The sequence below is a fragment of the Trichosurus vulpecula genome, chromosome 1 (assembly GCF_011100635.1).
Source record: "Trichosurus vulpecula isolate mTriVul1 chromosome 1, mTriVul1.pri, whole genome shotgun sequence".
In the NCBI taxonomy this organism is placed as follows: domain Eukaryota; kingdom Metazoa; phylum Chordata; class Mammalia; order Diprotodontia; family Phalangeridae; genus Trichosurus; species Trichosurus vulpecula.
In genome coordinates, this window is record NC_050573.1 from 86,883,664 (window position 1) to 86,900,362 (window position 16,699).

A 16,699-nucleotide genomic window follows, 5' to 3' on the forward strand; every position below is an offset into this window, starting at 1 on the left:
CAACTTGAAACTGTGTGTTTTTTCTCATCCCCTTGCCCCCAACTCCCTTTGCAGGCACTGAATACAATGTACGAGCTCCTCTACATCCAGGAGTTCCGGATAACAGTCCATTGGGCCTTTCCTGGTATTCTTTTGGGCCTGTTGACACAGCTGCACTACCTCTTCGAACTGGATATGGTTGATAACTCCCTGGACCATTTTGAAAATGTCCTGAAGTTGGAGTATCTCAGTCCTTTCAGGTGAGAGCCTCAGGCCTCTGGAGATTGCCTCTTCTGGGGCTTTACCGGTGCTTCACTCTCCCTGACTCTTTCTATTTCTGAACCAGAGGGAAAATTCCAGTATCCAGGAGTAACAGAAGGGAAAAACGCTCCCACTCAAGTCTTTCCTCTTCCTTTTCTGTAATTTTATCCCTAACTTGTCCCCCAGAGTTTGCATGATCATTATTCTAACCAGCCAAGGCAGCTGGACCTGGGTAAGACAACTTGCTTTTGTGCATGGGCCCCAGGCTGGGCTCACAGCAGGGATAATGGTAGGTGGGAGAAAAATATCAAAGAATATCTATATTGGAATTGCCTTCTTATTTTTAATTTCTCCAGTTTGTTCCTAGTTCTGCCATCTTAGGCCACATAGATTCCCTCTAGTCTGACAGTATTTAAATACTTGGAGGCAATAACTATCTAAATTTTCCCCTTTGAAGGTTAAACATCCTCAGTTTCCCTCAAATAATTCTAGTAGAGGCTGGTTTTGAGTTCCCTCCCTATCATAGTCACACTCCTCAAGATGGGACCCTACAGGTAGGCAATCCTGCTAGCCCTCAAATGTTCCCTATGAAAAAGCACCTTACAATACAAGGTCTCTGTCCAGCTCAGCTCAGAGCCAAAGGAATGGAAGGGGGTCTTTGGTTCCAAGCTTTAAACAAGTTCCAAAAGAATGACTTTGTGAATGATTGTCCATAGTCAGCCCATAGCTGCCTGACCTGCTCTTGGAGCCCAGAGAAGATAGGGCAATGGTTAGACTTGAGAAGGTTACACTTTAAATTCTAAGACCAAAGATATGAAAAACAGAAGTAATAAAGGATATCATTGCATTAGGATGGCAAGAGACAACACTCGAAAGAACAATTACTATGCTTAGCTTTCAACAAACTAAGTGGATTTGTCTATGAGGTTTGTACGGTAGCAAAAGCATGGTGCTCCCCTTCAGCAAAGAAACAGCAGCAGAACATACTCACCCTTACTCACCCTTGGCTTACTTGAATGCAGCAACCCATCAAGGTTACACTCTTGGGAGCCAGCAGAAATTAGTTAGGTGAGATGTAGCTGCCTCCGGGCCCCCAATATGTGCTTTTCCAGTTCTTTCCAGGGGGCATACTCATCTGCTCGTGGAAGATAAGACCCACAGTGACTCAACCTTTGTGCCTTGGTACTTTAGGGGGCCTGTTTCTGGAGGTGGTATTGCTGCTTCCTCATTTTGCAATCTCCACTTTGAACTTTCCAGCATTTTAATTGGTGAGTAGACAAAGCGTCTACTCTTGTGCCTCCTTCTAGATCTTTACCCTGAGGGTCTTTAGTGTCATACTTTGTTGAGGGAATTAAAAAGCAGCTGGCCCGACTTGTGGTTGGTGTTAAGAGTTACCCTGTGCAGCACATATCGTACAGTGGGGGCATCTGCTTTCCACAGGCTTGCAGATGGTCTTTCTCTCATAGAAGAGCTCAGTTTTAATGCCAACTTTTCAAGGAAGCCTATCCTGATCTTCTTCCCCTATCTTCCAGTCATTAATGCCCTTTCCCTGGGAGACATCTAGTATCTACTTTGCAGATGTTTTCCATTTAATGTTCTGTGTACTTATTGTTTCCCCTCGCTAGAATGTAAACTCCTTGAGGAAAGGAGCTGTGCCTGCCACATAATAGTGGCTTCATAATGCTTGTTGAATGGATTGTATGAATGCATGCATTCACACATATATCTCTATAAAGGGAAGGGAGTGCTTACACAGTGAGGCCTAGTTTAAAAAATATTACAAGCTATGAGGCACGTGTTTGTTATTTAATACAAATTTTCCTCTCTTAAGGTCTCCTATGTAGAGGTATTGACAATGAAATTACTTCACACATATGATCAGCATTTATGGCTGACTCAATAGACGCTGATTTGGATTATAATATTACCCTGCAAAAGGCATACCCAGCCAGGCAGTGATGGCTGGGTGAGAGCCAACTGTCAGGATGAAGATAAAGAAGATTTGAATAGATGTACGTTAGCATGAAGCAGGAAAAAAGGGGAGATGTCAGAGCCAGAAGGTAGAATCAGGACTGAGGTGCAAACCAGAGATGGAATTGCCGTGCAAAAAAGACAGCAAAAATGGGAGCTGAGAAGTATGGGCCTGGTCAGATACACAGGAGTGAGAGAATGAAAGTGAGCAACTGGGATAAGAACCCCATAGACTCATATATTTAGGATTGGAAAGGACATTAGAGGCCATTGACTCCAACCTCCTCATTTTACAAATGAGTGAACTGAGGCCAAGGTGAATTAGGTGATTTCCCCAGGGTCATCCAGTTAGTGTCAGAGGGAGAATTTGAACCTAGATTTTCCTGACTCTAAGTGATGAGACAAAGGGGGCCAGGAAAACAGGACTAGAATAGATGTAAGTAAACTCCATTTCCATAGTGATTACTGAACACTTTCTTCATAATAGCATTGAGGTAAGAAAAAAGATTATTGTTATTATCCTCTTATAGATAAGGAAACCTATTCTCAGAGAGGTAAAGTGATACCCAAGGTCTCATGGCCACCAAATGGCAGAGTCAGGATTCAAATTCAGACCTTTTGACTTGGAAATTTTTATACAACATTAGGTCATCCCCCCCCCCCCCCCCCCGAGCTAATACTCAATTGATTCAGTACATTTTCTAGCAGAATATTTGGAGCTTTTGTCCATCCTGGAGTAGTGCTTTCAGTTCTGAGTAGATATTAGCAAAAAAAAAAAATAAGCTGTATCATTTCCAGGGGAAGCACTAAGGTGATGAGAGGATTGTAAACTCTTCCTTGATGATCCATTTGACCATCTGTCCTGAGCCCTTTGCATTCTGGGTTGGTCAGGGACGCACCTAAAGTACCCTCCAAGCTCCCTTCCAGTACAAGGGCTTCAGAAGTTTATGTATTTCCTTACTTTTAGAATGTATCCTATCATTGTTTTTCTCTAAAATGCAATAGATTTGCCTTTCTAATTATGTTTGCCTAGGGCTAATATGAATTCAATTTGGCTGAGCCCCAAACTTGCTTTCCATGCCAAGCCAAGAGCTCATGGCAGCCAAGGACAAAGTACATTTAAGTACAAACTCATTTGGAAAATCTCACAGCAGAAGATGTAGAGAAATTACAAGTGGTCTCATCTTTTAGGGGAAAAACAACACCTGAGAAATAGTCATGTAGAAAAGCCAGCTGATGGGTAAGCCTTTATTTTCACCTTTCCTTCTTCTCCCCATTCTTTTGTGAGGGGTGGAGGAGAGAGATGAGACACAGCTGGATGCTGGCAACAGTAAGAAAGACTCTATTTCCCTGAATATTATAGTCTAAAGGCACAGGTTAGAAAATGTGTCATATCATGCTACACCATTCCTTAATTGATGGCCATCTACTCAGTTTCCGCTTCTTTGCTACTTCAAAAAGTGCTTCTATAAATAAATATTTTGGTAAACATGGGACTTTTCTTTCTGTAATCGATCTTCTTAGGCTATATCTATGTATACATATATGCATGTATGTGTATGTCTATCTATACGTACATACACACATGCATATATACATATATGCATATATGTATGTGTATACCAGTGTCACCTCTGGGTCAGAGGGTATGGGCATTTTAGTCACCTTCTTATAATTTCAAATTGCTTTCCAGAGTGGTTAGACCAACTCATAGCTCCTCCGACAGTGCATTAGAGTGTACTTATCTTTGCACAGCATTTACCATTCCCATCATTTTTCATCTTTTCCAGCATTTACTCTGTAATAGTTTTCAGAAGCATTTGCCTTGGAATAAAATGCTGCTCTGAAGGCTTTTTCCCGTATGTGTGCTAAAGTCCCAGAAGACTCTCTAATAGATGGAACTAATAGATAGTTTTGTTCAATGAGTACTAAGACCAAGCAATGTTTCAAACAGGGATAAACTCTCCCCTAAACTGTATGCCAGTATTACAGATGTCCTGTGCAGATTCTAAACAAAAGGTTTCTTTGCTATAAGGGAGGTCTCCAAATTCAGGGATGGACAACATTGCACCAAGACCTACAATAATGATACTGATTCTGCAATGAAGTCGACATTAACATAAAAGAGATCAGTTTAATCAGACATACTTAAAAATCAAGCTGGAAGAAAAGTGTACCTTGCCTAAATTACTAAATGAACTTGTATGGACAACTTATTGAGTTTTCCCATGCAATAATAATTAGTAATGGTGATAATAATACTAATAATGATAACGATAGCATTTATGTAGTGCTTTAAAATTTCCACAATGATTTACACATTACATTTGTTCTTAAAACAACCTTGTGAGGAAAGTAATATTATTATCCCCATTTTACAGATGTGAACGCTGAGGCTGAGAAAAGTGAAGTGACTTGCCGAAGCTTACAAAAATGTCTGAGGTGGCATTTGAACTTGGGTTTTCCTGACTCCAAGTCTATCACTCTATCCACTGCCTGAGCTACCTGAGATTATGTGTGTGTGTATGTGTGTGTGTGTGTGTGTATGTATGTATGTATATACATATATGTATGCATGTATCTACATAGACATGTACACACATACATATATATGTCCATATGTCTTGCACAAACACACATGCCAATGAACGAGGCTCAGAGCTCAGTAGGATGATTATTTGCACAATGCTTTCAACTTCTCATTGCTATGAGAATTTAAACCAAGGGCCTCTGTTAAATTGAACAGAGCTAGAAAAAAAAGTAAACAAAAACCCATCTTCCTGAAGAACAGGTAGATTCACTCACTTGGGAGGCTGTGGATGCTCTCTCACTAAAAATGTTCATACAAAGGATAGATGACTACATGTTGGATATTTTGTAAAAGATATAAAAATAGATGAACTGGGAAGTTCCTGCTACCTTTGAAATTATGAGATTTTTGCAAAGATTTGTAGGAAAATATGGACAAGAATCACACAGGATGAAAAGGCAAAGAGGAGTTAAATGCCACCGTTCAACTGCCACAGTGAAGAGAATACCTACACTGAGAAAGCCTCTGATCTGCCAAAGTTCTAGTAATAAAATAGGTTTGTGAGGGATTAGTGGAGGACAGCCCTGGTGAATGAATCCATATAAACACATTCCAGAGTCAGGAGGTGAACTTTAACCCACTTACCTTGATTTCTCTGTTCCACAGGACATGCCTAGAGGCCCTGAAAGGTCTCTTTTGGACCACTGACAACTGGGAGGTATTCGCCTATATGAAGCTACAACGGGGCTGGGACCTTTTCACAAAGATGAACACATTTAAAGAGGGTGTGACCCTCCTGACTAGGTACCTGGGGAAAAGATACTGGGGATAGGGTAAGAGGGAAAATTTAGGCCATGCTCTCCTTGAGGTAGGCTATCCCTTGGGGGATTAGATTCCAAGAGGTATGCCTACATTATCTTTGAATTTTGCACCCAATGTTTCTCCCCATTTCTATGTCCACAGACATTCCTCACCTTATTTCCATGGTCTTCAAACTGCCTCTGGGTCTTTCCTAAGCAGGTTGGAGGTGTCTGAAAACTCCTCTCCACTGAGTGGTTGTGAACTGGATGCGCTTTTCATTCTGAGAGGTTGTCACTTTAAATGAGAGCCTGGGAGGGAAATGCTAAAACCCAAGAGTGATCCTACTGACAAATGACAGTGGACGAGAGAAACATACATGCTTACACACACACACACACTCACACACATGCACAGAGACAGAGACAGGGAGACAGAGACAGAGAGATGGAGACAGGGAAACAAAGACCGATATAGAGAGACAGACAGAGGTGTATATATTTCTAGTATATATGTTTGTGTGTGTATATGTATATATGTTTATGTGTGTACATATGTTTTTGTTTTTCTTTCTCCCTACATTGATTTATTGAGTTTTCTTTTTGGGAAGAGGATAACATGTAGTCTAAAGAAATGTCGCATCAATGGTAAAATTTCAGATTCTGTGGCAGAGTAGTGAGGGAGGCATGTGGGAGTGCGTGTCAATCAAATTGCATTCTATAGATGGCTTCTTCCTTAACCTAGGGATAAGTCCTATGAGCCAGCACTTAGCACAGTTCCTGGCACATAATAGATGACAAATGCTAGTTGCCTGACCTATTGAACTTTCTTTCCCAACTCTGACTCTGGTTCTCTATCCCCCATTCTCAATTGGACAAGTCCATCATTAGAGATTAAGAGTTTTTTCCTGTTTTTTCCTCCCCCAGGGCCATAACTCACTACAAGTGTGAGATTAAGAGCATTTTAAGTCATGCTATGCATAGCATGAAGAGTCCATATGAACGGGATCGTTTAATAGGCATCCTTGTTATCGTTGAGGTAAGGCTGTCCAGGTAGAGTCCTACATCCACTCTGTGGGGGAGCAGTGGACTCCATATTTCTCATTCAGGACCTCAGGCTAGGACATTGAGAATCCAGAGCATTTCCTTCTCTGGAGGGTTGTGAGGAGGAGCTCATGAGGCAAGGGCAGAGGAACAGTTTTTTCAGATGACTTTTGATCTAGTGATGCATGTGAAGAGGTCCCCTTGATGGTAGCTGCAGGTAAAATTGTTGTATACACCTTGGGGTACCCTATGTGGCAAGCAGTTATCTCCTTCATTCCCTTCAGAGCAGGAAGAGTAGATGATAGAATCACAGAATCTCAGAGTTGGCAGGGACCTTGGAGAACATCTGGTCCCACTTATATCTAAACAAGCGTCCCCTTCCCAACATCCCCAACAAATAGCAATCCAAATTCCATTTGAAGACCTCTGCTGATGGAAAATACTACTTGTGACAGCCCATTGCACTATTTGACAGCCCTTATTTTTAAAAAGTTTTCCCCCTTGCACTGAGCAATCTTCTTCACAACTTTCACCAACCGTTCCTAGTTCTGCCCTTTTAAGATGCAGCAAAACATATCTATTTTGTCTTCCACGTGGCAGCCCATCAGATATTTTAAAAACCTATCATGGTCCCTCTAAGTCTTCTCTTCTCCATCTGAAACATCTTCAGTTAGCCCAACCCTTGTACAGTTATCTCTTGCACGTCACAACTTTTCTCATTGTGGTTTCGCTATGTCGTGGATTAGCATAAAACATTAAACGGGAGTTTTTTGAGAGTATTGCAGAAGCTACAGACAACGTGCAAAGGCCAGCAGACAACACAGAAAAATTTAGAAACTCATAAATGCATAAAATATTGGTATAGTTTGTATAATATCAACATATTTTATCTTTTAATTCCATAATAATCCAGACTTCTTCTTTGGTACAAAGGGAAGGCCAAAAAATTTTACGTGGATTTTCCAGATTGTGGGAGTGCCACAGCCTACTCCACATGATGTGGAAGGGATAATTGTACAGCATAGCTTCCAGGCCCCTTTCTGTACTAGTTTCCCTCCTCTGGACAGACACTAGTTTGTCAATTTATTTCCTAAAATGTGGCATCCAGAATTGAACACTTTTCTCCCAATAGGTTCTGGTTAGGTCAAAGGATAGCAGGACTATTAACTCACTCGTTCTGGATACCCTACCTCTCTTAATGCATCCTAAGATTTCACTACAATTTGGAAGGTTTCCATGTTGATTCACTGAGCTTGTGGTCCACTGAGACCCCAACTTTTTTTCCTAGAGAAGTTATTGTCTAGTCATACCTCTCTCATCCTGTATTATGCAGTTGTTGTTTTTGTTTGTTTGTTTGTTTTAAACCCAAGACTCAGGTAAATATCAAAGAGATCTTCTTAGTGACATACCAGGTTGAGGAAACGTGGAACTAGACCAGGGTGGGGAACCTGAGGCTTCAGGGCCACATATGGCCCTCTAGGTCCTTAAATATGGCCCTTTGGCTGAATCCAAACTTCACAAAACAAATCCCCTCAGTAAAAGGATTTGTTCTGTAAAATCTGGACCTAGTCAGAAGGCCACACCCAAGGACCTAGAAGGCCACATGTGATCTCCAGGCTGCAGGTTCCCCACCCCTGAACTAGACCAACCAAAGTAAGCAGAAGATTAAAGGAAGGGAGAGAGTCCTGTGAGGTTCAAATGAAATGATACAGATGAAAGCAATAATGAAAATCTTAATGTATACTTTGAAAAGTTTAGAATACTATCCAAAGCAGAAGGTTTCAGTTTTCTTGTCACAAATCCTTGTCATTTATATTTAGAGCTTTATAATCTATGAACTATTTTCATATCCATTTTTGTCATTTGATTCTCGCGTCCTTAGGGGGCAAACAGGGTAAGATTCATTATTCCTATTTTATAGAGAGATAAATGGATGCTCTGGGGATTTAAGGGTCTGGACCAAGGTTAAAGCTGTTTACCAGTACACTGGGGATTCAAGTTCATGTCATCTGTCCACCATGCTAGTCCTCTTTAGCCTGGAAACGAGAGACTTTGAGAGGGTGACAAAGAATCTGAAATCTTTTTCCAAGTATATATGGCAAGATTATATTTCCACATGGCTCTAAAATGTAGAACTAGGAAGGATGGAGAGGGATTAAATAATCTTGATCTACAGAAAAACTTTCTAATCATCAGAGCTGCCTTTGGAAATAATGGGCTTCCTATAATAATAATTTACATTTCTGGAGCACTTTTCTATTGCACAACATGCTTTTCCCCAAAACAACCCTGGGAGAAAAATTGTCAGCAGTTAAGTGATTTGTTCTGGATCATATGTACCCAATCCAATCCAGGCATTTATTGTGTTCTTTATGTACAAGGCATTGGGGATATAAAGACAAACCAAGACAAGTTTTAAAAATAAAAACAATACCTTCCCTTAAGCAGGTTGTGAATTGGATGGGGATGGCTTCTTAGTTACCTTACCAGTCTGAGATTTGTGAAACTGTGATCTCTGATTCATTCCTCTGCCTTTGAGTAAGATTTAATGAAGGATGTAAGCAGGAAGAATAGAGGAGGATAAGCTTCATTGTGGCCAAGTATAAGGTAGGATAGTTAGGAAAAAAATATCCCAGACTTTGCACATGGGAAACCTATGTCTCAGAGAGGGGATGGGACCTGCTCATGATCACACAGGCAGTAAATAGCCGAACTAGGATTCAAGGTTGGATTTTTCTCAACTTGACAATAATGGGCCCAAAGAGGTGGCTGGGAAAGGTCAGTTAAATGATCCAGGAGGTGAGTACAGAAGCTCTCAGAAGTCAGACTGAGAAGAGAAGACATTTTCAGGTTAAATAATTGTCATTGAAAAAGATCAAATCCTCTCAGCTTAGGAATAAGACAGAGAGCTGTTGCTCAAACATGTTGCCCAATCCCTGGATACTGACTATCAGGGATTCCTCCCTGATAGCTAAGAGGAAGTTCAGTCCTAGGCTTTCATTGTCCCAGCATTGAATTTCCACGGGGATCTCATTCCCCAAGAGAGGCTAAATTTGAGCATAAAAACTGGGCACAGAATGGTTTGGAACAGAAACTACCAGAGGATAGATCCCTGAGAGGACATTGAAGTCAGTAAACAAGGTTCCATTGAGTTTGGGGCACCATTCCTGCTATGTGAAGAAGATGAATGATAGAGAAGACTGTCCCATTCAAACCAAGAACCTGGGATGGGAATAGACATTTTTCATATTTTTGAATGCCCCCTTTGGGCAGGATAAAGCAGGGCATGAGGTTATTCTTGCTGCACACATGTCCATTCCTATGTCCCTGACATGGCTGTTGATGGCCGGAGTTCAGGGCCAGCTCTGCATAATGGGAAAAACTCACTATTAGAGCCCTGTTCAGCTTCTCAACAGCAAAGAGGTACCACGATATAAGTCTCGGCGGTCTATCGGGAGTTTCCTGACTTCGTCCTTGAGAAGTTCCAATCAAGAGGTACAGATCATGAGTCTGCAAGGGTTGGGCAGCCTTCTACTTCAACCTGAGAAGGTAAGAAGAGAAATACTGTCAATGCTATTGATGGAAAATATGCCCAAAAAGGATATCTCTACCAGTTCAGGATTCAAGGTTTAAAGCCATGATTGCTTCTCCCTGCCCTCCTCCCCTTCCCAACCCTCTTGTAAAAAAAGATATTTCACTGTCCTTTCACTATCGCCACATGCTCCTCACACTCTTACACATACTACTTTCTTATTTAGCACCATTAAAAGTGCCTCTTCTATTTTAACCCCAATTTTTCCTCCCCTGCTCCCCAACACCCTCCTAACGTAGAATCAAAGACCTCAGAGTTAGGAAGTACCTCAGAGGACGTATAGTCCAGCACATGCCTGTGTAAGAATACCTACAACTTAGATATTCAAATTGTCAATGGAGTTTTTCAATCTTACCAATTCAGATGTTCCCTCCAATAATTCAGATTGCAAATTTTTTCTTGTCCATATCTCCCAAGAAGTTTGGCATAGGTGGTTCACCCAACATGCTAGAGGCCTCCCTTGCTTTGTCTTGACAACACTGATAGCAGTAGAATACACGAGTTGCTTACAGGCTATCTCCCATTTTTTCCCACTCATTTGCTTAGATGACTCCAGTTTTTTTCTTTGTAGTTCCTTATTTGTTATATGTTATAGACTGGTCACACCTACATATGCCTATGAGTGATATTCATTGTCCTATGAGTGATATTCATTTTTAAATATTCAGAAACTGTGATAGTGACTCAAACCCATACAGCGATGCTGACAGAATATTACTATTAAAAAGATGGACTTTTGTTTAAGGGGCATTAAAGGAGCTTTGCAATTTCTTGAAAGTAATTTAGCTCATTCTCCCTTTTAATACCGAAACTCAGTGTTCACTGTCAGTATCTATCCAAGAAGTCACTACTGATATCTGAGCTCTATATCTTTTTGTCATAATCTGGACAATAGAGATTATTCACCCATTTGATTTTTCCTATGTGGATGTTTAAGCCAAAATTTTTTGAGTGGTTATGGATCTTCTACAGAAGGCTGTGTAGTATTCCAGGGTTTCATGAAACCAAAATCTTGTCGTCTGCCTAAAGGAGCATCTGGAGGACTTCACCATCTTCAGAGAATTATTCTTCAACTGAAAATAGATCTCTTCCATTAAAGTGGCAAATACCTTTAGTTGATAAAAGTCATTATCATGTCCCTAGTCTGGTATTAATCACTAGAGGATCATTGAATAAGGCTGTCTCTGTTGTTATATATTTCATGAAATCTTAAATTTTGATATCTGTATGGAAGGTGCCTTTTAGGTGGTGTTTTGCTCTCCTGAACTAATAGTCAATAAATAGCAAGCCAAGTGAGATCTTTAATTAACCAAAGGATCTCCAGTCTAAGCTTTTCCAGCTCCTTCAACTGATCTTCATTTTAATTTGATTTCTAGACCCTCCCCATCCAAGTCACCTTTTGGATAAATTGTATTTTGTCAATATCCCTTTTTCAGTGTGGCACACATGCAACCATTATATCATCTCCATTTCTTCTCTCCTCCAGCTTAGACATCCACAGTTCTTTCAACTGGTCTTCACAAGACAAGGTTTCCAGAACCTCTCTCTGTCCAACAAGGGGAGGGACTGAGGGCACACAGGCAAACTTCTATCCTTTTACTATTATGCTAAAGGCCTGACAGATGAGGGAAAAAATTCTGAGGGAGTTGGTGTTTTGGGTGGGAGGGGTCCAGAAGACAGTTTTAGCTTTTTACAGAGCCTCCTGGTATCCTTAGGAGTACCCTAAGGTCTTTCTCCTTTTCATCCCCATCCCCAACAGGGAGATCTGCTCCGGAACCAACTGTCAGGCATGATGGAAGGATTGTTGCTCAAGGAAGAGGAGAACATTTTGGTACTTATGGGCCTCATTGGTGAAATCCTGCATCGTTTGACTTTGCAGGGTGCTGGCTCCAACAGCCTCAAGGTGGCAGAGCAGCTGTATGATCTCTTTGATGACGTAGGTGTCAGGACTAGGCAAAGCTGTGGGTAGCCCTAGGGTTGGGGCTAATGGGAAGAATTCAGCTCTTAACCTGAGGTCTCAATAAATCACATCAGCTTCCTGGAACACCAGACCTTTCATTTATGGCTGGTCTAGAATACTGCATCTTGGCCTTGGGGTGTTACTTTGAAGTACTTTTTTTCTTTAAGACAAGACAGAACATTTTATTGATGCCCTTTGTCTTTACATCACAGTCATAACTGGAGGAGAAAAAAGCCAACAAACTCTCCCTTTCCCATGAATTTTTCCTTATGGGGAAAATAAACAAAGAAAAAAACCCCACAGATACATTTGTTAAAGTGACATTGTATAAAGCCTTGTCATCTCCTATTCCTCTGGCTTTCTTCCATGAGGAAGAAAATATGCTTCTAGTATCTGTTTCCTGAGGGCTCCATTGGTTTTTCTACTATGAATATTCTTACTAATAGATAATAGTCTTTATTTATTTATAATTTGCATTCATATATTTATTTATTATATGTTTATATGGTATATAGATATATTTATTAATATTTATAAAATTTATTTATGATTATTTACAATTTATAAAGTTTATACAGTGTTTTGTAGTTTATAAAGCACTTACTGTATATTATTACTCAATATTTACTTCCTTTTAGTGATCATTTAACTTACATAGTGGTAATTATTATGAATATTATCCTTTGGTTTCTTCTTATTTCCCTATGCATCTGTTCATATTAAATTTGCTGTATTTCTCTAAATTTTTCCAATTATTTATTACTGAATAACAATATTCCATTCAATTCATTAACTACAGCTTTTTAGGTATTCTCTAATCAATGATCACCTACTTTCTTCCTAGTTCTTTCCTGCTACAAAGAAGTATGAATATGTTGGTATAAATTAGACCTCTGTCTCTATATTTGACTTTCTTAGGATATATGCTTAGTAAAAACATTGCTGACTCAGAGAGTAGAAACAGTTTATTAAGTTTTCTTGCATAATTCCAAACTGATATCCAATATGTTTGGACCAATTTGCAGCTCCACCAACACTGCATTTGTATGTATCTGTAGTTACTTTAACATTGACTGTTACAATTTGGGGAGGAGATATATATGTGTATATGTGTGTATGGCTCAAGCCACTCTGTCAGTATAATAGTGAAGACCTAAATTCAACATGCTGTGATTAATCACAAGATACTGTGATTATCATATTAACTGTAACATGGATAGACCACGACATAGAACCAGTAATTTAATTGAAACAGAAAAGGAATATAAACATTAAAATACTCAAGCATTCCTCAAATAAGTGGATTACCATTCTTCAGTTCCCCAGTATTTTGCCCTTTATACATTTTCCTGTCTGTATCTGGAGATACAACCCCTCCTGGCAGCTTTCTGACTTTCCTTAGGACCTCAATCACCAACTCACTTATCTGAGCTGTCCTGTTGTCTTTGGATCTATGAATTGGGAAACTGCTGTTCATCCTTAGGATTCTACTTTTTCCTTCTCTATTCTTCTCACCATGAAAATGTCCCAAAAGATTGTGAATCTACCCCCTGCTCTCAGACTTGACACCTGGAGCCTCATGGACTTTTGATGGGATGAGAGGTACTGCAAAACATACTAGGAAGTATGTAATGTTTCCCTTTTTTAAAAACTCCTATTACATAGATTAATGATCATTTGATCTCCAGTTATAATGGCAAAGGCTTGTGGGAAAAGAGCCTGAGCTGAAGAAAGAGAGGGATATTTTGAAGGCATTTGGAATCATGAAGAAGCTCAGGAACTGAATTTAAGGAGGGAAATTTTGGGCTGATTTAAGGAGAATCTCAAGAAGTAGAAGGATTCCTTCTAAAGGACGAGAAAGGTTTAAGCTGAAGGAGAAAGAGAAAGACTTATAGAAGATCCCAAGAAGTAGAACAAGAAGGAGACAGACTAAAAAAGAGAAAGAAGGAAAGACGGGTATGACTGTGGAGGTGCTAAGGAGATGAGAGAGCAGAGTGCAAGACACACACAAGCAATTAGCCTCAGCAATTCTTCAGAATAGCAGCCAGCAAAAACAAGGAAGAATTGCAAATCTCACTTCCAGATCTCACTCAGAGCTGGGTGAATCTTGTAGTGATCTGCATAGAATATGCAATGGTTTTGTTTCTGTGACTGTTCTGTATGCAGAAAGAAGGGGTTACGCACTCTCCTAGAAGAGAAGTTAACACTAAAAGGACTTTACTGACCCAAAACAAAGGAACATGTTGTTCCTTTCAGATATTCTTAAATTCCAGTCCTTCTATCGAAGGAACTTGTAGAACAATTATCAATAAGAATGAAAGTGTCCCCTAAAAAAAGCCAGAAAAAGAGCTTCAGTTTTGAATTTTTAAAAAAAGGAATAAAATTAATATGAGGAGGCAAAAGGAAATGAAGACTGCTATCAAGAAGTGGGAGAGTGAAGGAATGTGACAGAAGAGAAGAAAGACCATGAAATACCTGGAGATAAGTAATTGGTATGAGGATTGTCTCAAGGAGAATGGAGCTGGACCCTCCGCAGAAGAAGCAGATGTTTGTCCTCTAAAGGAATGAGGTTGTAAATCCCTGTGTATACTTGGAAAAGAGTTCATCTATTAAGGGTGAGAAGAAGAGGGAGTGGTGGAGGTTGATGATTCTTATCTGAGGGGGTTTTGATACAGCTAATCTCTGAAACCGTAACAATATTAGAGAGGTCACCTAGCTTCCCATGTATCCCAGACATGAAGGAGAATCTCTGAAGACTTGCTAAGATGTATGACTACCGCACACTTATGGTGATTAATCTGAGTACAAATGATACTACCCAGAGGAACCTAGGAGACATTGTTAAATATTACAAAATCGTGCACAAGAAAGTGATGGATTTCAGGGCACAGATGGTGTTTTCTTCAGAAGGGAAAGGCCTATTTGAGAAATGAATAGTTGGGTAAAGCCTATAATAAGGGGGCATACACCCCAGATTTTGAGAGAGTAAATTCAGAGAAAGGATAGAGAGGATCTCATGACTAAAATTCTACACAAGAAGTTAGCCCAAGAGGAATGAGAAGTTCTCAGTAATGAAATACTGAAGACAGAAAGGGAAAAAATTCCCACTAGGAGAAAAAGGAGGAGTTATCTAAAGGAAACTACGCCTAAGCATAGGAACTCACTCACCAATTTAGATCTTTAAAAGTCATACAAGAAAGCAAGGACAGGTGACTTTAACAGGAAGATAACTTAAGTATGGCAAGGCTTTACAAGAATACTGCCAGACTTGGGGCAGCTAGGTGGTGCAGTGAGTAGAGCACTGGTCCTGGAGTCAAGAGGGCCTGAGTTCAAATCTGGCTTCAGACACTTGACACACTTACTAGCTGTGTGACCTTGGGCAAGTCACTTAACCCCCATTGCCCTGCCTTCCCCCTCCAAAAAAAAAGTAAGAATACTGCCAGACATGCTAGAACTCAGAAGGAGCTGAGTCTGTCAAGGAAAGAACAACGAAACAACAACAAAAAGGGAGGACATTTTTAATTATATTAAGGGTCAAGAGAAAGAAAGGTGCTATTTGAAGGGGATGGGATGATGATAACTGATAATGGGGGAAAATTAATTGATTTTGCTTCTATTTCCTCTGTCAAGATCTTTGCACTGGGAAGTAAAAAACAAAAGAAAATGAAAAGGTCAATAGGGAGTTGCTATCTAAGATAAGTGAGGCCATGGTAAGAAATTTCTTGCTGACCTTGATGAATTCAGGTCAGATAGCCCGGGTGACCTACAGCCTAGAATACCGAAAGAACTGGCAAATGGGACTACTCAACCATGGTCAGTGGTTTCTGTTAGCAAAGACAATATACATACATACATACACATGTATAATATACACACAAAAGCATATACAGATTATATATGAAATAAAAGAAATAAGGTAAATTAGGGGGAGCACTAGCAGCTAGGAGGAATCAGGGAAGGTTTCATGTAAATCAGGGATTCTTCACCTTTTTATGTCATAAAAAACACTCTCTGGCAGTCTGGTGAATCTGTGGACAACTTCTCAGAATAATATTTTTAAATGCATGAATAAAATACATAGGATTACAAAGGAAACCAATTATAGTGAAATATAGTTATTAAAATATTTTTTAAAAAAATTAACAAGTTTGTGGATCTCAGGTTAAGAAGCCCTGATGTACAGGTTGTTGTTTGAGGAAAGTTTTGAAAGAAATGAAGGATTCTAAGAAGTGGAGGTGACCTCGGAGTGCATTCCAGGCATGGGGTGACAGTAAGTGCAAAGACACAGAGTTGGGAGATCGGGTGTCATGTGTGAGGAGCTACAGAAGACCAGTCTGACTGTATCATAGAATGTGGAGAGGGTAGTCATACACAAGTAATAAGCTTAGAAAGGTAGGTTAGAGCCCTACTTGTGAAGGGTCATAAATCCTGAAGAGGAGTTTATATTTGATTTGGAGTTTATTGAGTAAGGGAGTAAAAGATGGTTAAACTTGTGCTTCAGGAAGCCCACTTTGGCAACTATGGGGAGGATGGATTGGAAAGGGCAGGATGTTGAGGCAGTGAGA

At 40.0% G+C, this 16,699-nt stretch overlaps 1 protein-coding gene across 1 annotated transcript in view; it reads left to right on the plus strand.

Annotated features, from left to right (window-relative positions):
* Window positions 1-16,699, plus strand: part of LOC118835541 (maestro heat-like repeat family member 5) — a 138,934-nt gene that overhangs the window by 101,183 nt on the left and 21,052 nt on the right. Inside the window, exons 18-22 of the mRNA XM_036742738.1 lie at window positions 55-239; window positions 5,408-5,545; window positions 6,466-6,577; window positions 9,988-10,131; window positions 11,934-12,110. Of these exons, the coding sequence (XP_036598633.1) occupies window positions 55-239; window positions 5,408-5,545; window positions 6,466-6,577; window positions 9,988-10,131; window positions 11,934-12,110 (756 nt within the window). The remainder of the gene's footprint in view (window positions 1-54; window positions 240-5,407; window positions 5,546-6,465; window positions 6,578-9,987; window positions 10,132-11,933; window positions 12,111-16,699) is intronic.